This window comes from Mauremys reevesii, linkage group 4, assembly GCF_016161935.1.
Source record: "Mauremys reevesii isolate NIE-2019 linkage group 4, ASM1616193v1, whole genome shotgun sequence".
Classification (NCBI taxonomy): Eukaryota; Metazoa; Chordata; order Testudines; family Geoemydidae; genus Mauremys; species Mauremys reevesii.
In genome coordinates, this window is record NC_052626.1 from 33,394,771 (window position 1) to 33,419,041 (window position 24,271).

The following is a 24,271-nucleotide window of genomic DNA, read 5'->3' on the forward strand; positions in this document are numbered from 1 at the left end:
ACAGTGACGCAATGTAACATTTTTCAGATTTCCTTCTATAGAAGTGTTAACAGACATTTCTTACTTTTGGATGATAAAATGGACATTCCATTTTCTTACAAGCAGGGAAAAATCTGCAGAGCTGACTGTTGGAGGTTGCTGGTGGTGCTTGTAGTGGTGCTGTTAGAAAAAGAACAAGAGTATTGTATGGATCAAAACAATTCCATTTTCTCAGCAATTACTATTTTGTATTTCCAGAGTTCATTTAGTCTGAGGATCTCAAATCACTCCGCAAACAATTAAGCCTTGTAATAGCCCTGTGAAATATGTAAGATATATCAGGATTATGTCACCCAGCAATGAAAAGCGGCTGATTCTGGGATGGAACATGGACACTATTTAGCCACAAACAGAAGCACTTCAACAGTTCAGGACAAAAAACGCAGAATATTGCTTCCAACAAACTTCAGGGGAATTTAGGCAGACAAAGAGGTTCAAATCTTGCATTCAGGCTGCAGAGAGCCTGTTAGTTTTCAAATGAAATAGGACTGGGACATAACACCTCGGTGGGGCTCTTCCCAGGAACATATAGGAGTGCATGAAGTGGTATAGGTCAGGAGTGGTCAACCTGTGGCTCCTGATCTGCATGCGGCTCTTCAGAGGTTAATATGTGGCTCCTTGCATAGGCACTGACTCTGAGGCTGATGCTAACTTTCCAACATGCTGTGGGGGGCTCACTGCTCAACCCCCTGCTCTGCCCCAGGTCCTGCCACCCCTTCCCCTTCCCCCAAGGCCCCTGCCCCTTCCCCTGAGCCTGCCATGCCCTCCCCACCAGAGCCTCCTGCGCACTGCAAAACAGCAGATTGTGGCGGGCAGGAGGCAGGAGGCTGGAGTAGGAGGCGCTGATTGGCAGGGCTGCCGGTGGGTGGGAGGCACTGGGGGCTGGAGCGGGGTAGCGGATGGGGGGCTGCTGACATATTACTGTGGCTCTTTGGCAATGTTTATTGGTAAATTCTGGCTCCTTTTCAGGCTCAGGTTGGCCACCCCTGGTATAGGTGATCAGTATGTAGGACTCTACCCTGACACAATAATGAAACCACACCTCACTGTGATGTCAGGAAGCACTAAGCCACTGGAGATGTGGTCTTTTGGGTGTGGTTTAAAGGCTCTCTTACCACATTGTTTTTTATGGGGGTAAGAATTTAATCCCTATGTTTCTGGCAAATTCCAACTCAAATAACTGCATTTAGTTGACTTGATGGAAATTAGGTTAACATCTCTTTACTAAAGGATAGTCTCTCTGTTTTAATGAGTGAAAGATAAAAATGATCACAAACATGTAAAATTACAAGACAGAAAGCAGACTTCCAGAAACATACGCCTTTAATTTGTGTTTTCACATCAGAAGATCATTCTTGTTATAATACAGATTAAATCTGTGAACAGTTTAGGTACATTTGTTCTTACAGAACTGGCTAATTACCTGATCCATTCAGAAGTGATAGGCTATTTCTGTGTGCCACCACCTCTGCCCCATGCTACTCCCTTTGCAGTGAATGAGAGTTGCTTGTATGCAGCACTTACACAGAGGAGCTCAGGGATCTGACATTCATAACAGATTTTGCAGGTATATTAACTCACATCTTAATGCCCAGGGGATAACAGAAGTGAGGGGAATGTCGAGTTTCATACAGATAACTTTTTCCTCTTAGATATCATCAAATCAGATTCTGTGGGTTAGCTCCAATTCCTCACATGCACTATTCCCTTCCTCACAAATTCACAGTAAACTAGCAAAGACTGCTCACCTGGTTTGGGAGGCGGCAATGGGATTCGTCGGCTGGCGTGAGTGTAAGGGCAGTCTGGCTTAGTACACTTTGCATCGTATTTACAGTTGGGGTGGATAAACAGGCACTTATCAGCAAATTTGCAACTGGGAAAGACTCTGGGGGGGAAAAAACCCAAACCAGTTATTTGAACCATATTCCATGCAGCAGCTAGTGCACACCTGCTCCAGGGCAAACTACAGTTCCTGCAGATCAGATACGGTCTGAGCCACAGCACCCAGAAAGAGAGTGAATTCATTTTGCAGAAGGTGATATTTCCAAATAAGGATTAGATGATGTAAGGCTGTAATTCAAAATGAACTCTTTCAACAAGACAACACCAAGGCTGATGGACCCCAAGTCTGATGATACCTGCTATCTAAAAATAGCACTAGTATATCCCCAACAGCAGAGCGAAGACAGTTCGATTTAAAACTGCAGCTGAAAGGCTAAGCAAACCAAACAAAACAGCTTCTGAGCTCCCACTGCAGGAACACCACAAGCTGTACACACCCCAGGAGAATCATTTTCACTGGGTGCTAAATACTTGAACCCACCAATGTCCCCTTTTCAGTCTCAGTTTTAGGACAATAAAAGAACTAGTATTCTGATCTCATGTGAATTTTCTTTTCAGAATTATTGTGGAATGGAACCACTTGTGTTTGTCTACCAGAAATTCAGAGGTATAGGGTGGCATAAGTTACAATGTATCATTGCCTTTTGGAGAAATGAGAGAAGCAGCCATAAATGCCTTCCAAAATATTATCTCATTCATTTGTGAGACAAAGTAGTGTAAACCACAAAGAATACCACCATTCATAAAGCAAGTGCACTTACTATACAATCTTGAATCACTGTATCTACTGTACTAAGTAAAAATACAAGGACTATTCTCTTTTACAGTACTATGGTCTTTGACTAATTTCAGACTGAGAATCTGCTTTCCCAGTCACAGATTCATAGATTCCGAGGCCAGAAGGGACCATTGTGATCATCTGGTCAGAGATGCACTGAACCAGTCAGCATCAAGGTGTGAATTTTATTCTCCACTCCCTCACTATGGGATAGAGGGTGGGGAAAGCAAGGGCTTCATGACCTGCCAGCTAGCCCTGTATCAGAAAGATTCACCTTGTGGAATGAACTCCACAACAGTGTACACTCTCTTAGGGGGGCCATGCCTGTTTCACTGTGATGTGGTTCCGTTTCTCTTCTTCTGACAGCAGCTGGTAAAGCTGAGTGCCTGCCTGGCACACAAAAATCCAGGAGGACAACAGCAAGAGAGCTATTCTGGACAGTCGCTGCCAGTTGAAGAAGAGTCAATAGCACAGTAAAATCTTCAGGATGACTCCTCTAAATCTTTGCTTTTAAGCCAAAAAGCCTTGTACCACCATATACGTGGGAGCACTTGTGCTCAAAACTCTGGGGACACCTAGCTGAGGTACCTTGGGCTTGCTCTACTACACTACAGCCTTATGTCGGTATAACTACGTCACTCAGGGAGTGACACAATTATACCCATCTAAGCCTGGTACAGACCACGCTATGTCTACAGGAGGGCTTCTCCCGTCAACACAGCTACCGCTGCTCATCCGGGCTGCAGTAATTAAGTCGACGGGAGAGCGTCTGCACTTAGCAGCGCTGTGGCTGTGCTGCTGTAAGCGCTGTAGTGCAGATGTAGCCTCTGACAGTACACTCCCAGCTCTCCTATAAAGAGGTCAGACAAACAGCATCCTGCACGGTGGAGAAAGCTCTCTCCTGCAGGAGATCAGATGTGACTCTGCTGATTGTAAATACCACTAAATTCTACAACATGGTGAAAGAGAGGAAAGCAGAAGGGGAGAGGAAGTTACATTTACGAAGCAACGTTCAACTCCCATCTCCCACCATGAAGCATGTAAATTGAGTAACAGATGTGAAATAACTAATACGGCATTTAGAGCCCAGAAGGACAAAGAAGATCAGATGTCATCGAGTTCTGTAGCACTTACTTGCATGGTAATGTGGGGTGGTGGTATGCACATTCATCTCCATTTTTACAGGCAGGCCAGTACTTGCAACGCTCAAGCACTTTCTCTTGTTTCTGCAGCACAGTCAATTCCTCCATCTCCACTGTGGGGGAGAAATGACACAGGGACCTTTTTTTTATTACATGTGCAGTTTGGTTTATGAAGCAGACCACACTTTAAATTCAGTATGTTCCCTGCACAGACTGCTTTCTCACCAACATATGACAAGCTTTTATACAAAAATTGAAATCTCTCCAGGCTTCAGATCACCTGAACATACACAAAGTTTAGTCAACCTCTAACTAGAGTGGAGAGTGTTAGCTGGTGAAAGCTGCAATACTTTATTTAGTGGGTTAATTTCTCAATTACAAAGTGATCAAAACAAGTGTGCACTTGACATGCAGTAAAATGTGCTACACAAGCCTGTCCCTGCTAAATCCTTACTTTCCTCTTAAAATGTCTAAAAACGTCCTAGGGCTGGATAGTTATCGTCTTTCAAGGACTTAAAGATCATCCAATGAGCTCAGTTTACTAGTAAAAGAAATGGTTTTCTGCCAGATATGCAAACACAAACTGGATCCTTCCTTACTCTGACTGGACTAAGAAAAAGATTCTGCAACTGAAACTTCACTAACTGTTCTGTTGATGCATGTGTCAGAATAAAATCTCCCTTTCTCATGGATAGTTTTGACTTTGGGAGACAATCATGAAAAAGCAGCATTAAGAAGTTACCTCTGACACGGCACTCAGCAGATAGGACTCCTTATTAACAGGGCAAGCTGAACTGTTGAGTAAGAAGGTGCAACTTTCATACAATCACTTTGTTGACAATCATTGCACTTCAATCACTTCTTGGTTTCCCTCCTGCAATTCCCTTCCTCGGTTGTTCTTAAATCTCTACCCTGTCCAGTTCTGAGGATTCAGAAACCAGAATAGGATTGCCTAGAAAACAGGACCCTATCCCTCATTCTCTGGCACCTTCACTGGGTTCTTAACTATCCACATGCAATTCAAAATTCACACCAATATCCCTATCCATCCTCACTAGTAGCAATCTTTCTGCACCCTCATTCATGTACCCGATTCACATCCCTTCAAAACTGAGTGGTACTGCCCCATCTGAAACGCTATCTTCTCCAAGCTGCTTCTCATCCTGGCTCCAATTCTACAGTTTACTCCCTTGCTTAGCTTTATGTGCTATGAGCAGTCCCACTGAAGCAAACTGCTGCACATAAAGCTAAGCATGCAAGCAAGCATTTGCAGGATCAGTGCCTAAACCTCTCTATTAAGGAAACTTTCTGAAACTGTCCTTTAAAAAGATCTATAGGCATTTCACTGATTTAGGGCCTGATCCAATGAATGGAGTTGAGGGCACTCAGCATAGTACCTAGCCCTGAGTTTCTTATATATACATTCAGGAAATTTTGATGCATTGTTATTATGTGAGGGACTGACATTCTCGTACTACAAATGGAAATCCTGAATGTAAATGTGACCTCAAACCAGCGAGTGTTTAAGGAGCCCAAGAGAAAGGAAAATCCACATTTAAAAGTGAGTTTTACTTTGCATTCAGAAATCAACATTTCAAAAGCAGAGTTCTAAACAACTTAAAAGAGGCCAATGTTCTAAATTCCTGGGCAGCTATTCTGAATGTATAAGATATTAAGAAAAACACAGTGATCACAGATGAAGTATCTTCTATTTTGAAAAAATTCTACCAATTTGAAAGACTGTCTTTATCATTAAAAACAGCTTTTGAAATTAACAAATCTGGCCAGAAAGATCATGGTTACCACCACAACCTGGAACATTTCCAATCGCTCAATACAATTTAATAAGGTGCATCTCAGAACATACTGTCCTGCATGGGGCCAATCATGCAGCAAGTAAGGGGAATAATGGCTCTTTCTGACAAGTACAAGTTCACTGAAGTTTAAAAGAAACCACTTATCTAATTTTACTGACACATAAAGCTGTGTGGAGAACAATTTCAGCTACTGCTCTTGGTCAGCAGGTTAAACAGCCCTATCCCCTTAAAATGCTGAACTTTCACTTCTGTGCTCTCGTTACAGCCTGAACAAATAATACAAAAACAAGTGCAAGGAGTGATGTTTAAGGCTGGTAGGCTTGAGAGTTCTCCCAAGTACGAAAGCCCCACATTAAAATGAACCTAACTCCAATATGAAGGCCCTGTTGGCAAGGATAATTTACCATAAGGGCTCTCCAGCTGCCTGCTTATAACCTGCATCTGCTGTGCTTGAAAGCTTTTTAATCCCTTGTTTGCAGCTGCATTTTGGGTAACTGGCTTTACTCCTTCAGTTATACAGCTCTCCTCCTCTTCTTGATCAGATATGTACCCTGGTGGACTGGGCACACCATCCAGTGTCACAATGAATTTGGGACTAGCAGGCTTTTCTGGTTGTGCAAGCTGCTCTCTAAAAAACAGAAGAAAACACAAGGTAAAAATCACAGGGAATTGAACTCTTAAGAAATCGAAGTAAAGTAAGTTGTATTGATACCAACAGAGCTGTAAGAATGAGTCCAAAGAGCAAAGTACAAGGAGCATCTCACTATCCAGGATTGGGGGTAGGGGGTGTTTGGCCAACAATAATCACCCTCTTCAAATATCAACATTCCTTATTGCATCACTGACACACCAAAAAGAACAGGAATCTACACCTACAGAGAGTAGTAAATTTCAACAGGTAGATTTTACAGCCTGTACACACTGGCTCAAAATGACAAATTCAGAGACTCCTTGATAGGTGCAAAGTTACTAAAGGAACACAGGTAAGCTGTTTAAAATAAGTCAACTTTGAGGCATAAAAGTGAGCAAAATGCCATTTAGAATCCTTGGAAGAAGCTATTTCATATACAATATACATGCATATACCCCCTCAGACACACAGTGAAAGATACATGTTGAGGTCTGAAAAGAGTAGGTGAGCTTGAGTTTAGGATGGCTGCATTACTTCCAAGTGGCAAAGGTAAAAGTGAATTATGCAGCCATCCCAAACAAGTGCTAACAAAGCCTTTATCTCTCACCATCATGTATTCTTTATATGCTACATAGTTAGAAGGGGGAACGAAGCAACTGAAATTGAATGCATGTCTATAAAGGGCCTAAAATGTTTTTTTAATATATTAAAAACATTACAAATGTAAGGCTCAAGATATTAAGACCTTCTAGGGCTAGATGTCAGAGCAGGGTCCTATTAGATGGGAGGACTCACCTCTTTTCAAAGGTATAAAGCTCCCGTTTCCAGCCCTGCAGCATCATGAGATACTGGATGCTAAATATGTCTAGTACAGGACTGAATCATGACCATCCATGACCTTGAGTAACGTGAAATTTTGTCACCAAAATTACATTTTGGAGAGCGAAAAGGGAAACACTTCTCTGGCAGGTTGCCTTTTTTTAAAGAGAAACTGCTCAGGGGGTTGGAATGTTAGCGGATCCCTGAAGAGAGGAACTAGAAGGCTAAGGGCCAGTGAAGTGATGAAATGCCATTCATCACACAGCATCACATCCACTCCTGCAGTTTGTATATAAACAGGTAAAACATTCGCATACCCCAAAACCGGAGCTGCTCCCTACTAGGATGAACTAAAAGGAGCCCTGTCCACTGGGCACTGATTTCTGCAGACCCAGTGAACTCAACATAGACCATTCTCAACAGCTATGAGTCCCGCGCTTCCCTTAGCTAAACGCCTTATAGGAAAACTCCCATAAAGCAGGGCTCTCACACACTATTTACCTACTTAATAGCTGTTTGCTGGCTTCTGAGTATGGAGGCGCCCGTTAGGTCAGCTGAGTTGTACACCCCCAGGCAAACCCAATCAGGAATATATTCACTTGTTGTCCTCCTTAAATAGCTTCTACCATCTAAAATTAACATTAACCTTGCTGTTTGCCTCTGTCCTCTACACACCTATGGTTCAAAATGATAGGTGGGTAGAGGACATCAGTACTACAAAGAGCATGTAGTCTGCTGGGCAAGGCTACGTTTATGTCATGGAGGTCATGGGAATCACGGAATTCGTGACTTCCGGAGACCTCCGTGACATTCTCTGCTTCAGCCCCAGGGGCTGTGGGACTCTGAAGCTGGCAGCCAGCAGAGCCCCCTGCAAGGTTCCAGCAACAGGTGACAGACTCCCGAGGGGGCTCTCCTCAGGGTTGCAGCAACGGGTGACAGCCTCGCAAGGAGGGGGACACCTTGGCCGAGCAGCTGGGGTGTCCCATTTTCTCTTTGGAAAATATGGTCACCTGCCGCTTCCAGCTGCTGTGGGCAGAGGGGGAACCCCACAGCTCCCAGCCACGACGGTGGCGGGGGAAACTATGGAGCCGCAGCAGCAAAAGTCACAGACAGGTCACGGCTTCCGTGAATTTTTGTTTATTGCCTGTGACCTGTCTGTGACTTTTACTAAAAATAACCATCACAAAATCATAGTCTTACTGCTGGGCTAAGAATAAATATAACGAGTAAAAAAGTTAACCAAAATTAAAACTCCTTAACAAGACCCCATGCAAACTATTGCTTAGATTTCAGCAAGATGTAACAGCTGTAATAAAAATTACAATACAAGTGGGCCACCCTCTGATACCTGCAAGCCATCCAATTCCTTTTTCCATTTTCCTGGTAAATGAAAAAATTGCTCTAATCACAACCAAGCCTGGGACACATTTTCAGTTTAAAAGAAATGAGTGTCAGGATTTCTGAGTTTTGGCTGGGCAGTAGGCTCTTTTGTCCATGTTTTCATCAGTCTTGATTGGGCTTCTGCGGCATGGAAACCAAGAAATGTATTGGATTTGTTCTTCCAACCTGTTACATTTAAATAAACATTCTAACCAATTACAAGATACATTACAGTAACAAGACTTGGCATATATTTGGTCCTGTTACTTCTTTAAATGAAGAAAGGACTGACTTTTTACCTTGTCTGTATAAGACGTCCTGAAAGTGCCCGCATTGCCTCTGCAGCCTTCTTTCCCAATTCCTGATTCTGTGGCACTACTATTTCCTCAGATAGCTTTGGCTTTTTCAGAATAAATGATCTAGTATCAGTGTGGACCACAGACTCCACGTCATAATAATCTGAGTCACAGAAAAAATGGATCAAAGTTGGAATAAAAGACCCACTGTATTGCACTTTAGTATGCAGTCATGTTTTTGAATAATAATTTCAAAGAGACCAACCAACTAACATTTTGTTTTCAATTCTCTGTACTAGTTTTTAAACAGAAAATGAGTGTACTTCCTTCTTCATGCATCAACTCTGATTATATCAGCTGAAGGTGTAGCAGCATATGGCCTGAACCCTAGGAGTTTGTTATTGGGCTGGCTCTGCTGCTGGATCTATACACCAATATCTCATTTTTGGCACCTACTGATGGAAAGATTTTACTTAACGTGTAAAAACTAGAGGACATTACAAATATAACTAATTTAAAGGGAAGTGCTATTTTAAACCTAAAATACAATGGCCTCTTTGGTCAAACTATCACATTTTCAAAAAGAAAAAAAGAAAAGCCATCCTTAACCTTGAGTCATTTGCAAAGTTTCTTCAATTAACGGTTCAGTCTGGATACGGGAAAAGAGCTGCGTTTGTTGAGTTCCTAAAGAAAATATGGACATTTTACTGCACATTTTACTGCATGTCAAAATTAAAAGAGAACCCAACTGCTAACTCTCCTTTCTTTCTGATCTTAAAAAAAATCTAAACGAACAGAGGAAGAAATTTTCATTTCTGTTTTTTTATTTATCCATTTCAAATGTTCCAAAACATATAGCAATAAAACATTTCCTCCAGCAAGACAGGATCACACCAAAATCCAGCTGTTTAGAGAGCCCAGTCTTTCCCATTGTTGTGACTGTGCATGGATTATGTTTGTGGATACATAGTCTTCTGGGAGAAACAGTACTATAAAGATCAGTTCTGCTTACACCTTTGTCCCTTATTTTTACAGGGATTGTCTACATTTTGAGTAGTACAGCAGGTATCCCCATTTGCAGCTGCCTCCTCTCAGGCACACTCAAATGCAAAGAACTAATTAAAACAAAGGCTACTTTATGCTTTAAAGCTGCTAGACAAATGAGGTTAGAACATTCTTCTGCATTAGATTTATTGTTAACGTTTGGAAAAATTCGCGCACGTCTACACTTAAAATGCTACATCTGTGCAGTTGCGCTGCTATAGCGCTTCAGTGGAGACACTGGTACGCTGACGGGAGGGTCTCTCCTGTCAGCATAGGTCAGTGGTCCTCAACCTTTTCAGCTGGCGCCCGCCAGCCAAAGGACCACAGCAGCGGCGGAGCACCCGCCGAAATGCCGTGGCGGGGACGCCTCTCGATGACATCACTTGTCGACGGCAAGCGGCGTCATCGAGAGGCATCCCCGCCGAAATTCGGGGGCAACGCCTCTTGATGACGTCACTTGTCGATGGCAAGCGGCGTCAGCGAGAGGCGTCCCCGCCACGGCATTTCGGCGGGTGCTCTCCCGGGGGCCAGGACGCGGGTGCATTAAGATGCCCCCGCGGGTGCCATGGCGCCCGCAGGCACCGCGTTGGGGACCACTGGCATAGGTAGTCCACATCCCCGAGAAGTGGCATCTAGGTCAACGGAAGAATTCTTCTGACAACCTAGTGCTGTATACACAGGGAGATAGGTTGGTATAGCTCCATCTCTCAAGAGTGTGGATTTGTCACACCCCTGAGAGATGTAGATATACTGATGTAAGTAACTAGTGTAAACCGGCCCTTACAGTAGGTTGATAGTGTTCCTAAGCAGTCATTTCCATTTAAAACCCCCAACATTTAGTTTATAAACACTAAATCATCTCATATACGGTTACAGGAAAAGTTTTCCTATACATTATAAATTAACTATTCAAACTCATTCCTATTCTGAAGTAATCTGCCAGCATTAAATGCTATAGACTAATGTGGCTAGATAAAAAAATAAAAACAAAAACAAGGGATTGAAAAAATTATTAATTTTAACAGGAAATTGTTACCCCCAGACAATGAAGTTGAGCCAACCTGACAACGATCCCACTCAAATCCATTTTATCCTTTAATTTAATCTAGATATTAGGTGTGCTTTATTCATGCTGTTTCTACATTACCTTAATTTTTTTTAAAAGCCAAGACTTCCTCCCTGAACATTTCACACTGGGACACACTCTGTTCCTCCAGTGTCACACACATGACCAGGTTTGTTTATAGCAAAGATGCACAGAAAATAGTGGGCTATGTGGGTTCCTCAAAAAAGTTTATGTTGTAGTAGCAAGTGGTTAAGACCCCAATCCTGCAAACACTCACAGGGACCACTCACAGCAGAAAAGTTAAGCTCATGTTTGTTTGCAGGATCAGTGGCTAACTGAGCAAAAAGAATTAACATTAAGCGATAATAAATGTTCAGTGAACTCCACTTTGGTTGGTATAATATTGGGAAAATCCCTTTAAATTTGGAGTGTACATGCAATTCCATTGGGTCACTGGTGAAGATGCATATCTACGCAAAAGCAGAATGCCATATTTAGAATCCCCAGGAGACAGAGACCCCCTGTCAACTTGAAATCTGGTCATTTTCACAACATGAAAACAACTGAATGTCCTACACCCAAGTCTCCCTGACAACTTTTTTCTTTAAATGTTTTTCTCTCCTCAGTTGCTATATGAAAGACACACAAACAGTAGGCACAACAGACTTACTATATATACACAGGAGAAACAATTAAACTAGCTATAAGAAAAAAAGCTCTCAAATGCACAAAGTAAACATGGACAAAGAGAGAAAAACAATTTGTTTCCTTTAATCTCTATCAAATAATATAATCTTAGGTGTTTTTCTAGCAACAGCAAGTAACAAAGTTTCAGTGTGATTATTAAATTGATGGTGCTCCTTTAACACAACTGAAATTTATTGGATTTTTTTAAACTATTTTCATCTCAATTTTTTCTTAATTTTGAATAGATGCTAATATTATGAAATACAGATTTTAGAAAAAGAAGGGGGAAGAAAGATGTTTACTAGTAGATATAATTTATATTCAACTCATTTGGTTCAAAGACATAAGACCACATGTTGTTCAAGACCAGGGATCGGCAACCTCTGGCACACGGCTTGCCAGGGTAAGCACCCTGGCAGGCTGGGCCTGTTTGTTTACCTGCTGCATCCGCAGGTTCGGCTGATTGCAGCTCCCCCTGGCCGCGGTTCACCACCCCAGGCCAATGGGGGCTGCAGGAAGCGGCGGCCAGCAAATCCCTCGGCCCGCGCCGCTTCCCAAAGCCCCCATTGGCCTGTCAAAAATACTTTTTGTAACTTTTTGTCTCATACAATAATAAGCAACAGCTGCATTTAGTTTATACATACGTCATCTTTATCTTATTTTTCTCACTTCTATTTAGACGTTAGTCTACATTCCTCATTATCGACACAAGGTCGCAACAACTTCTCACTCAGTTCTTTCCCACTCGCCTCACACAATCCTCGCTTCTACAAATCTCGCATTATTAGGGTTACAGCTAGCCTGACTCTTGCTCACAGAGGTGACTGTTTGCATTGAAATCCCCTTCAAATCCCTGTCAGTTCTTGCTCTACTTCCACAATACTAAGGATGGGGAAATAGTAACCAATCATAATACATATGCAAATAAGTGCATCCTGATTGGTGGCAGCTCCATTATGTGAAATTATTCACTATAAACCAGAAGGATATACAAATCTTTGCTTCCTGCTTGGCTCATCAGGTGATTACATATTACATATTACACTTTTGCTCCAGAAACCTCAATGGCTTTCAGCTCATTTCCAAGTATAACACAGGGGGTTTTGATCTATAAAGCCCTTTATGGTTTTGATTCTTGGCTTCTAAGAGAGTCCAACAGCTACAGAAGCAACTAACAAGCTGCGGCACCACTAGAAGGTGCTCAAATCTGCTTCTCCAGTGCATACTTTGTTGTCTTCTGTTGCACTTTTGGTGAAATTTCAGTTTTATATGCTACCATAATGCACATGTGACCAAACAACTTGATAATCAGCCTGTAACAGGCGTCCATGTTTAAGTACAGTAACTTTCCCACATATGGGTTTTTGAAAAGTAGTATCAGAATTACCTTGAATTCTTTCTAATGTCTGTTCCTTGGGTTCTTCTGCCTCAATCTGGGCGCTCACTCTGGAAGGTCGGCTCTGAATATGGATCACTTCTAATAGAGTTTCATCCTGGGCAATTCTTGTTCTGGGTGCAACTGGAACTGTCTGCTTCTGTGGAACTTTACATAAGTCAAACAGTTGATTATGTTAAAAAAACCAACATAGTGGTACTACGTTTGCATTTAGTCCCAAAACAATTTCATTCTCAACAATGTAAGTGTATAACTTTAAAAGCAGTCCAGAGACTGGCCTAGTGGCAGTTCCAGGTGCTGCAATCTTAGGACGCCTGCTTTGTAAGATCAACTTCTGATCCCTCACACAAACAGCGGGTGCAGAGCCACAGCTGGCCTACAGTGGAACTAAGATTGACACTACCAACCGCATTCACTCGCCCAGCTTTCAGGGTCAGAAGAGTGTGGTAGTTAAATGGAGGGCAAATGTAAATTGGACTTTCTAGTGACTTTCAAAGCCATTTCTCTTCCTGCCTTCTGTCAGTATGACTATGCTACGGATACATTTGAATCAACCTGTGATAGCCAGGATGCTGAAGAATCCTACCCAAGATCCTTGGAAATAGTGTAGACTGTGACAGCAGCAGCATGTGGAGTTTGATGACATCAGGATGGCAGTTTGACTTCCTTGCTTTGGTTTGGCTTTGACCGTGAGCTGGATGTAAAGAACTGTGGGATGATGGGATTGCTGTACTCTGGATGAATACCACATTGACAGTCCTGACCATTCTCTGGCTTGTACAGCATGAGGCACTGTGGAGTGCTGGATATATCATTCGGTTTCTTATAATCTTTTTTCATCCTTTGTGTTGTACTTGAACTTATGCTACTTTCATTTTCTGTTTAAAATGTTTAAATAGGATATGAAGCATTTGCAAATTGTACTGTACCTGGAGCAACAGCACCAACTAACACTTGGAATGTTTTTAAAAAATGCAAAAATAAAATTTTTTTACTGGCTCCTGTACCTTAGGGGTTTGGAATAGGAAGCTGAAATATGGTCTGGAGATAAGCCCAGAATTCAGAGAGGTGCTTTCTGCTGTCACTACTTTGGCTGAGATATAAGCCACAGAAAATGACTATTGTTGCAAGCACAGGACAGTTTTCACAACTTTTTTAAGTTTCTGGCAATGTTCCATCTCCTACCATGTTACACTGTGCATCCTCTCAGGCCCACTGAGCCTCCTGCAGCATTTCAGGATACCCATAAGGAGCTCTAGTTCCTGCTGCTGTGTCTTTTTCTACTAAAATACCCTTTGACATAGTAAAGCTATGGGCTGGTGCAAGGAACCTAGAGTTCTAGTAGTACCAGTTCTTCCACTAACTTGTCTTAATAATTCTGTTCCCTAGCAGTAAAATGGGCATACTACCACCTCCCTAATTTGCAAGGATGTTATAATAAGTTCACTGATGTTTGGGAAGCATTCAGACACCATAGTATGAATGCAGAAGAAAACTCCATGAAGAACTACAAAATTCTTTATTCATTGAAGAGTTTGAATGTTATGCAGTAAATGACATTGAATAATGAGGATTAAAATACATATTTAAAAGCTTTATTCATTAAGCACTCAATGAAGCAGGGGTCTTGTGGAAAAGTTAGTATGCGATCATCTTATTATAATGCATATGCCCAAAGGGCCATAATTAATGCTGCAGAGGCTACTTTAATTCAGGTATTTCCTAACTTGTGGATACTTCATTTGGCAACCTCAATAACGTTCTCTTAACACTTTATTTTTTTGTATGGAAGATATTTTACAAATAGCCAAGTGATTTACCAAATTCTTCTCCAAAACAATTCCAAGTTAATTTTCCATTACTGCCTCATTTGTGAAAAGGCTGGCAATCCTTGCCCCTTCTTCCATATTCTCACACCAGCTCGCCCTGTATCCAAACTCACCTGTGTGCACAGAATAGTTTTCCTCGTCCAATTTATGATGATCGTGAATCAGAATATCTCATGCGCTTCCAACAGTTGTCCCCTTGATACTTTCTCCTTCCTCTTCTCTTCCTCTGTACGTCCGTAAGACATACAGTTTCTTAAGGAAGTTTCTATCTCAATGTCCATCCTATCATCGGACTCCATTCCTCACCCTTATCTCTACAGCGCCACTGCCAATAACTGCTTTTGCCAGTTCCCCAGCTCTTTAAAATTAATATTTGGGAAGTCTTCTGAAAATGTAAAGCACTATATTAAAATAACTTATGTTAGTGCTCAATATTAAAATCTGGCATTGTCCATACCCTTTTCAAAAACACTTTTCTCAGCTCTCGCAGATTTTAATTTGGATTTTTTTGTCTGGCAATAGCATGGAATCTGCTCCATGTGAGGAACCTTTGTCTCTCCTCATCCCCCTTGATCTCAGAGCACTCTTCAACACTCCAGACCAACCTTCAAATCTACCTATCAGCACCCATGTAAGCAACTCCCTTGAAAGGACTTTAAAATAACATAGCTTTGCCAAGCATAAAAATAGCATGAATTACCTGTGGAATAGTTGGTTGTCTTTGTAACCGATTCCTGAGCTTCAGATATAGCTTTCAGTATTAAATTCTTATTGGCCTGTTTGGAGGGTGGTAGTGAAGGTCTGAGAGAGAGAGAGAGAGAGAGAGAGACATTAATTTTTCCTGCAGATATATGAATTCCAATACCCATTGTAAATCCATCACAGTGATGTTTCACTTTCAACAAAATGTTAAAACATTGCATATTTAAATACAGTGTCGCTAGAAGACACAATCTGAAAATACACTTTAATTAACTAAATCTTTTTATAAGGTATTCTTCAACTCTAATGTTTTAAACCAGTTAGCTCACATACTATACTAAACCTTTAGTTAGCCATGATTTATCCATCACCTCATTCCTTTTCCATAATCCCCTTTAATAGATTCATATTAAAAACCAGTACTGGACCATAGAAATCTTCAAGTACCTTCTTTCAGGCTTTGCTGGTACAGACACACTGCTGGAGATACTTCCTATTCGTAACCCATAGTCTTCCTCCTCCTCCTCCTCCTCCCCATCATTACTGAACTTTTTCACTTTGACCACTGAGCTTATAACTGGCAATTTTCTCTTCCTGGAGCTTTCTTCCTGCAACCAACAATTCATTAATCAGATCCACATTAATATGCAAACAAACAAGACCCTGTTATTCCACCAATAAACAGATGATGGAGAGCTTCCACTTAAACACTGATCTAGGACACTGAGACACATTTAAAATCCTGGCTGTATTGCACTGTGTGCAGAAAAAAAAAAAGTGCTATAGAAAGAATGAGGTTCAGGATGTGACTCACAATCCCCTTGAAGGAATACCTAGACAGAACTCTGCTGCCAAGAGTATCATTTATACTGCTTATACTTTCCTATTTCCCCTATGCAGCAGCACTATCTTTGAATAAATACAGAGAGTGTTCACTAGCCAGACTGATGCGCCAAAGGATTTTAGTGACAGAAATCAACATCTTTGGTAAAGAGAGAAAAACCTTTCAAGCCATAAAAACTTGTCTAAGGCAAGGCTGAAGATGATGAAACTCCAAATTCTAGGGCTCTCTCCATAAATATCCCTCTATTTTTTTTTAAATACAGGATTGTAATATTAATTTTTTTTTAAACTGAGAAAGTAACAGCTCAAAGGGGTGTGTCTAATATACCCCAGGAAGGGAGGTGACTGGTCTGCTGCTAACTCATGAGAGACTTTGGGCGAGAAACATCACTTCTCAAGACCCAAATAACCTGTCTATAAAATGAGAGGATGATGTTATAAATTTATAAAGCATTTTAGATTAAAATAATATGACAATCCTAGAATTATTAGCTTGCTACTGACAGGATCATTTTGACATCCACAGCAAGTGATGTAATAGCTATGACTTTTGAAACTAAGATTCATGGACCCTAAATACAAAGTTGTTTGGCACACTAAAAATACATAGAGATACATACACAAATAGGTAGATGGATATATTTCCTTCTTTGATCTTCAGTGTTGGTCTTTATTTCACACCTGGCAAACTGGAGATCTACAAAGAACTCATGCATGAACAGCTATTCCAAAAAATCTAGAGATTAAAATGATTATTCTTACCTACCATATGCCAACACTGCCAATGATGTTCTAATTCATTACTCCAAGTCAGTAAAGCACCAAACAGATGCCACATCACCAAGTTAGTCAGCAATTTGTGAAGGTTTTGGGGTTTGTTTTTTTTAAGCACACTGGTTTTTGGCCAGTGGACTAAAGTGATGAAATCCTGGCCCAACTTACATCAAAATTCCCATTGACTTCACTGGGGCCAGGATGCCCTCCTAGGTGTCATCCAAGGTGACTTGGCTTTGTTGAGCATGTGTCAAATACAGACATAGTTTAAATCTGCATACTAACCTCACTGCTTATTTTATCAGCACTCAGTTTGGAGGTGGGCCTGTAACTCTCTGCTAAGCTGACAAATGCTTCTGGATCACATAGCGGGATTGTTTCCAAAGACCTGCAGCTTTCCATGTCCAACTGCCTACCACCCTGTAGACTGCCTTGCTGCGGCAATCTTTGTAAGTGTATATGGCTGTCCATGCTTCTGCTAGCTGGTGGTCTGTAGATTTCAGCAGTAGGACGGGAAGATCCATAAGTTACAGTTACAACAGCTTTCTTCCGAGACAACAATGGATTCTCCTGCACAAAATTTAGGTCTTCATCAATGAGATCATCTGGTTCAGGTTTAATGTCAATCACAGCTTCAGAAGGCGACAACTCTCTTAGAGGCTTGACCGTTGACATTAAGCGGGATGCAGATCCATCTTCATAAGACTGCCTGGAGAAAGAAGAGGTTACAAAGTCTTAACTAACTGCCAGATAAGAATCCCTAAAAAACAAAATTTAGAAGAACACTTTAAATATAGGCAGAAATAAAAAACAAGATTTTACTCTTTTAAAAAATCTGGCAGACTTGACATCTACTTTTCATTTTAGGTTAGTTAGTTAAGATAAGAACATTTATTGCATAAAGAAGCATGAAGTAAACTTTCCAGGTATAATATTTATTTTATGCAACACACAGTAGCAACCCTTTTCTGAGTGAGACTGGAAAAGCCTCCATTCTCCTGTTCTGGTCTCGTTAGCTAGTTAATCCGTACTGCTCTTCCAAACAATTCCAGTGATGTATCCCTGGAAATCTGAGCTCTTGCCAATAAGCAGGTAGAAGCCTTACCGGGCAGCAGCAGCTCTCTGCTCTTGTGAGCTGGTTGAAACTCTGGAATCGTTTCTTTCAGCCCGAGTGCTGGAGACTGCAAGAGGTGGTAGGATTTCCTCACGCCGTCTTTCATCACTCCCACATGAACTGCTTTTGCTGGAAGGCAAGTTGCTCTCAAAGATGTTAGAGTCTGAAGACTTTAGGCTAGTAGGTTCTGTGAAGACAGGTGCACTTCACCCTTACATCAAAGTTCAGTGACTTAGCTTATGTAAATCAATAATACAGCAAGGGCAGCCTTAAAGCCACAAGCTAATGAACAATTGGCCTCTACAGAAATCCTCAGAAGCAAACCCACTGGACTGAAAAAGCAGCAAGACCTGCTTTAAAAGGTCATATTTTCTTCATCCCAAGAGCAACATACATGACAAGTTTCTTAATAGCCAGAAGCCACAGACATCATATACATTAAATATTAATGATACAGCCAATTAAGAACTTTTAAAAAACTGGCAAAATATATACACGAGTATAAGAAAATACTGTACTGATATCTGCTTCCAAAGCTAAGCTATTGCTTTCTTGGACAAACTTTACTTACCAGTAGTTACAGACCGAAGTTTATCTAACACACCATGTAGCCTGAAAAAAAGAGAGAGATGAGGAGATAAGTAATTTAAATTCTTTAAGAACAGTTGCCATTCAAAAATCAGCAAGATTTATAAGTTTTATTTTTCATGTCAACAGGCCACTTATTTGAGTGAGCCTGCTTTCCACTTAAACAATCATCCCTTTGTACATCCAACCCCAGAATCAATCAATCGATCAATTAAGATCTGCACACTCCCAGACTCCACCAATCAGTTTTGTACACACACATAAACCACTCTCCTCTGTGCACTTGACTGATGCAAGATCCACTTCCCTAGCAAATGTTGCATATGGACACAATGTCTTTAAAGAGAGAGCAGTCAAGAAACACTGCCAAGGAAAAATTTCAGCTAGAGCCCAAATTCAAAGGCTTCCTATTAAAAATGTATCAAGTAAAACCAACAAAGAAAACTACAAGGGAATAAAACAATCCTGTGTAAAATTTCAAACTGACTGGACACCTGCCTTCAGAGAAAAACAGAAATGCATGCCCCATTTTTAGCCCATTTTAGAATTCAACCCTACCTACTCAGTTGCAACTAGACATCTTCATAATTTAGGAGCCTAAGAGAGTTATGTGCCCAAATTCCATTGAAAGACTGAGTAACACTTTTGCATTAAGGAAGCCTTTGTGATCCCTCTTGCGTGCATTCTCACTAGAACACTCCCAAAACAGCGTCCGCTGAGCCCTGCTGATGTGATCATCATGGATCAACTTTCACATTCACGGCCTGACTACACTTAAAATGCTACAGCAGCACAGCGGCACCACTACAGTGCTTCAGTGCAGATACTACATATGCTGACAGGACGCATTCTCCTGTTGGTGTAGGTAATCCACCTCCCTGCGAAGTGGTAGCTATGTCAAGGGAAGAATTCTTCCATTGACCTAGCACTGTCTATTCTGAGATTTAGGTTGGTTTAATTATGCCACTCTGAGGGGTTGATTTTTCACAATCCTGACTGATGCAGTTAAACCGAACTCATTTTCTAATGTACAGCAGGCCTCACCCCTGTCAGAAAAGGGCTGACAAACCTTTAAACTGGGCCACAGCTCTGTCACAGCAGTGCTGTGAAACTTTTTATAGCAGAATCAGAATTATACACTAGAGCAGGGGTTGGCAACCTATGGCACATGTGCCAAAGGCGGCACACAAGCTGATTTTCAGTGGCACTCACACTGCTCAGGTCCTGGCCACCGGTCTGGGGGGCTCTGTATTTTAATTTAATTTTAAATGAAGCTTCTTAAACATTTTAAAAACCTTATTTACTTTATATACAACAGTAGTTTAGTTCTATATTATAGACTTATAGAAAGATCTCTTCTAAAAACGTTTAAATGTATTACTGGCACACAAAACCTTAAATTAGAGTGAATAAATGAAGACTCGGCACACCACTTCTGAAAAGGTTGCTCACCCCTGCACTAGAGGTATACATTATACCTGGGAATGCCCTGCAAAGGATTGGTATTGAAATCTAAGGAAAATCCATTTTGGTGAGACCAAAGACTGGAAGCATAAGAACAATGTTTAAAATTTTAGGTTTCCTGGATTTACCATTTTAATTTTCCCCATCATATTTCTAGATTGTTATCGGATACATTTCATTTAGTCTTCACATTTTCAGTTATTTTTAACCACAATGTATTTCAATATTTGATAAAATATTTGCTGTGAAGTAAATTTATATTCACAAACAGAACTTGAGTTGCCTGATTAAGTTACAGTACTCTCATTCCTTTAATAATTTAGAGGGCATTGCCAAAATTAAACTAAGTACATCTAAAAATTCATGTATCTTGATATATTGTCCTACACCGAAGAATAATTTCTCTTCGTACTTCAAATTCTCTCTCCTCACCTCATTATTAGTCTTATGAGTAAATGATTTAATTTATTCAACTTCAAAGTATTAAAAATGTTCTCTGTTATATTTAATAATACATTATGGGATACAGTCTAGCTAAAATATGCTATAAAGAACAAGTTCCAGTAGTGGAACTAACCTCCACATTCAATAGTATCTATTTTGTTTTCTAACTGATTCATGTAGCCACTGGATGCAGGATACACAGATGTTTGACTGATAAAATGACAAAAAACAAACCAACCCACAGACAAACTGTTCAGTCATGCCACAATAGGGAATAAATGACCATGTACAAATGTGTATACTTTTCAAAGAACAATAAATTGCATGCGCTTCTCTTCTGTTTCTGACAGGGGCCCAGAGGCGACATATAACTGTTGAGGGCACAATTTAAAGACTGTGGGCACGTGACTGACCCACATGTTGCCTCTGGGTGCAGGAACCTTCCATCCTACCTCCCTGGGCCAGGGCAGACAATCCTGCCAGCTTCTGGAGGGCTGGGGTCACAGGATTGGGGAGCACATGCATCAGGGGCCCAGCACCAGCCCCGGGGAAGAGAGGACGGAAGGTCACAGCAACAAAGTTTCTCTAAGGAGCTCCCCAGGCAATGTCCCTATCTTGGGCTGAGCACAGGGAACCTACTCCTGGTGCCTTCCCCAGCGACCTGGTGCCCGGCCTGCGGCTGTCGCACTCTTCCCACCCCACCAAGCTAACCTGCCTTGTGGGCCCCTGCCTCCACCTCCCCAGCTGGACTCTCACAGGTAGCCACTGCACTGCACAGAGGAAGCGACCCATAGTAGCCACCCTCATCCAACAAGAGAAGCAGCACCTGTCTCATCCCCTCCACTCACCCCCTGGGCCTGCTGCTGGGGAGAATGGCCAAGCGAGCTGGAAATGTGCCAAGGGAAGGGGGAGGAGAGAAGAAGGTGCAGCATGAGAAGGACAGAGCTCCCCTTCCTGCAGCAGGCCAAGCAAAGCCCCAAAGAGGCAGCTCGGTGCTCACAAAAATTTGGGTGGGGTATGTGACCCCCCACACCTAACCTCTGAACCTGCCTAAAATAAATGAAAAGCAATCTCACAGTATGTCCTGTAAAGGGACACTGTCGTGTTGAGATCTAGTCAATTAAAAATGATAAACTAGTTCTAGGTAGTACACCTGCCATAAATCCAGTGTCTCTGTTCAGTCCATGATTTTTAGTGTTTAGCAAAGTCATGAATTTAAGCTCCCAGGGTCATCTTTTGAAAGCACTGTGAAACTTTCCTTTGAGCATGAGGACTGATAGGTCTGATATAGAGTGACCGCTTTGTGAAAAGTGTTCACCCACAGGTGATAGGGTGTTTTTTGTCTTTTATCATTTTTCTGTGAGAGTTCATTCGAGAGCGTAGTGATTGCTTGGTTTCACCCACATAGTTGTTATTGGGGCATTTAGTGCACTGGATGAGGTACACCACATTGTGATAGGCATGTGTAGGACCCATGGATCTTGAAAGGTATGTTGTGGGGGGGGTTGATCATTGCAACAGTGGAGATATGTCAGCAGGCTTTGCATCTGTTGCTCTGGCAGGGTCTGGTGCTGCTTTAAGTTAGTGCGTTTTGGTCTGTGGGGAGCTTGCTTTTGATGAGGAGCTTAGAGAGGTTGGGAGATTGTTTGAAGGTCAGAAAAGGGAGTTCTGGAAAGATTTCTTTCAAGATGAAGTCCCCATCGAGTATGGGTTTTAGTTGTTTCACGATATTTGTGTGGGTTGGTAGGTGATAACTAGGGATATGCAGTCTCTCAGGTATCTGGGTGGCCCATTGCATGATTGACCAGATCTACTTCTCTAGTGGAGTGGCCTTGTTTGGTGAAGGCGGTTGAAGTGTGTTAAGGTGTATACCCTGGACTTTCTCCTTGGAGCATATTCTGTGGTGTCTGAGTACCTGGCTGTAGATAACAAGATTTTTTGGTGTGGTTCCTTGATCTATGAAGATAGATGTGGTGATCCGTGGGTTTCTTGTATATGGTTGTCTGTAGGGTTCCACTGTTGAAGCTGACTGTGGTGTCCAAGAAGTTGATGCTAGCGTGGAAGCATTCCAGAAAGAGTTTAGTGGACAGGTGGTGGTTTTTAATGTTGTGGTGGAAATCTATCATTGATGTATCTGAGGCATATCACTTGTTTCATGGTGCATTTGCTCAGAAATTCTTCTTCAAGGAGGGACATAGAATATTAGGGTTGGAAGGGACCTCAGGAGATCATCTAGTCCAACCCCCTGCTCAAAGCAGGACCAATCCCCAGATTTTTACCCCAGTTCCCCAAATGGTCCCCTCAAGGATTGAACTCACAACCCTGGGTTTAGCAGGCCAATGCTCAAACCACTGAGCTATCCCTCCCCCGTAACATGAAGTGGTCGACATATTGGAAATCCATCCTGGTACCCATGGCTGCTCCCATGGTTTGGACAAAGTGTGGTGGTGTTGAATGAAAAATTGTCATGGGTGAGGACGAAATGGATGAGTTTTGTGATGTGTTTGAGGTAGATATCTGAGAGTTGTCCACTGTCTTGAAAATATTTAGAGGCAGGAAGCTATGCCATCACTGTGAGGGATATTGGCATATAGGGAAGTGACATCCATGGTGGTAAGGATAGTGTTCTGAGGGAGGTTGTTAATGTTGCAGAGTTTGTGGAGGAAGTTGCTTGTCTCTCTCACCAACAGAAGTTGGTCCAATACAAGATATTATCTCACTCACCTTGTCTCTCTAAAATCCTGTGACCAACACAGATACAACACTGCATAACTATAATGCCTACACAATATCAACATCTCTAACTGAAGCTGTGTTAATCTGAATAAAAGGGAAGTTTACCAAATAAATCTACCATAACCAGCTGTGACTGCACTGTGTAATGTTTTCTATTCTTATAGAATTTTGCAGTAATAATTTTCTGAGGGCAACTCTCTTGATGGGATTCAAATGTTTGAAACTCATTTTTGCTAACCATGTCTAAACAGACTCTTAATTTATTTTGAACATTTCAGAACCTTGAGGTTCAGCTGGAAAAATGGATCAAAGGAGAATACCAATACCTCAATCTCTAACAACTGTATATATGTATGTTAGTGTTACCACTGCCTGAACATTAGCAAGCTACAAGTAATAATTAAAAAAATTATCAGTTACTATATTGCATCACTTCATGCACAAGAAAAAATTAATTGATCAAATGTTATGTGTAATTTCTTATATTCTCAAGTCTCATATACAGAAAGCAGTTATGAAATAATTGTAAGAAGTAAGGTTCATGGAAAAAGTAGCTCACAAACATACCATACAGTAAACCGGACAGTGTTGTTTCCTAGGAAAAGGGAAAGGTCCTCTGTCATCTGCTCCTGACTCTTTTTGTTGGCCACCATTACCATAATATAATCAGGGAGCTCTTCATCTAATTGGAAAAAAATAAATATACAATTTGTTATTATTTTTCAAAGCAACTTTGCATTTAACAATGACATTTTTATAAGATTTTCAAAATACAGTAGATGCACAAAAGAAATTAGATCCCCAAAGAAGACCTCAGAATATTTCTCCAGTTTTACTATA

At 41.4% G+C, this 24,271-nt stretch overlaps 1 protein-coding gene across 5 annotated transcripts in view; it reads right to left on the bottom strand.

The window, feature by feature from the left end:
* Positions 1–24,271, bottom strand: part of ZC3H14 (zinc finger CCCH-type containing 14) — a 47,599-nt gene that overhangs the window by 13,928 nt on the left and 9,400 nt on the right. For 4 of the 5 annotated variants that reach the window (XM_039537040.1, XM_039537041.1, XM_039537044.1 and 1 more), the window contains exons 3-15: positions 23,999–24,113; positions 18,771–18,811; positions 18,191–18,386; positions 17,371–17,794; positions 15,916–16,076; positions 15,467–15,567; positions 12,929–13,084; positions 9,354–9,428; positions 8,748–8,907; positions 6,023–6,246; positions 3,794–3,914; positions 1,788–1,924; positions 65–159 (exon numbers count right to left, since the gene is read on the bottom strand). In XM_039537040.1, coding sequence (XP_039392974.1) covers positions 65–159; positions 1,788–1,924; positions 3,794–3,914; positions 6,023–6,246; positions 8,748–8,907; positions 9,354–9,428; positions 12,929–13,084; positions 15,467–15,567; positions 15,916–16,076; positions 17,371–17,794; positions 18,191–18,386; positions 18,771–18,811; positions 23,999–24,113 — 2,006 coding nt within the window. The remainder of the gene's footprint in view (positions 1–64; positions 160–1,787; positions 1,925–3,793; positions 3,915–6,022; positions 6,247–8,747; positions 8,908–9,353; positions 9,429–12,928; positions 13,085–15,466; positions 15,568–15,915; positions 16,077–17,370; positions 17,795–18,190; positions 18,387–18,770; positions 18,812–23,998; positions 24,114–24,271) is intronic. The other variant, XM_039537045.1, reaches the window with a different exon arrangement.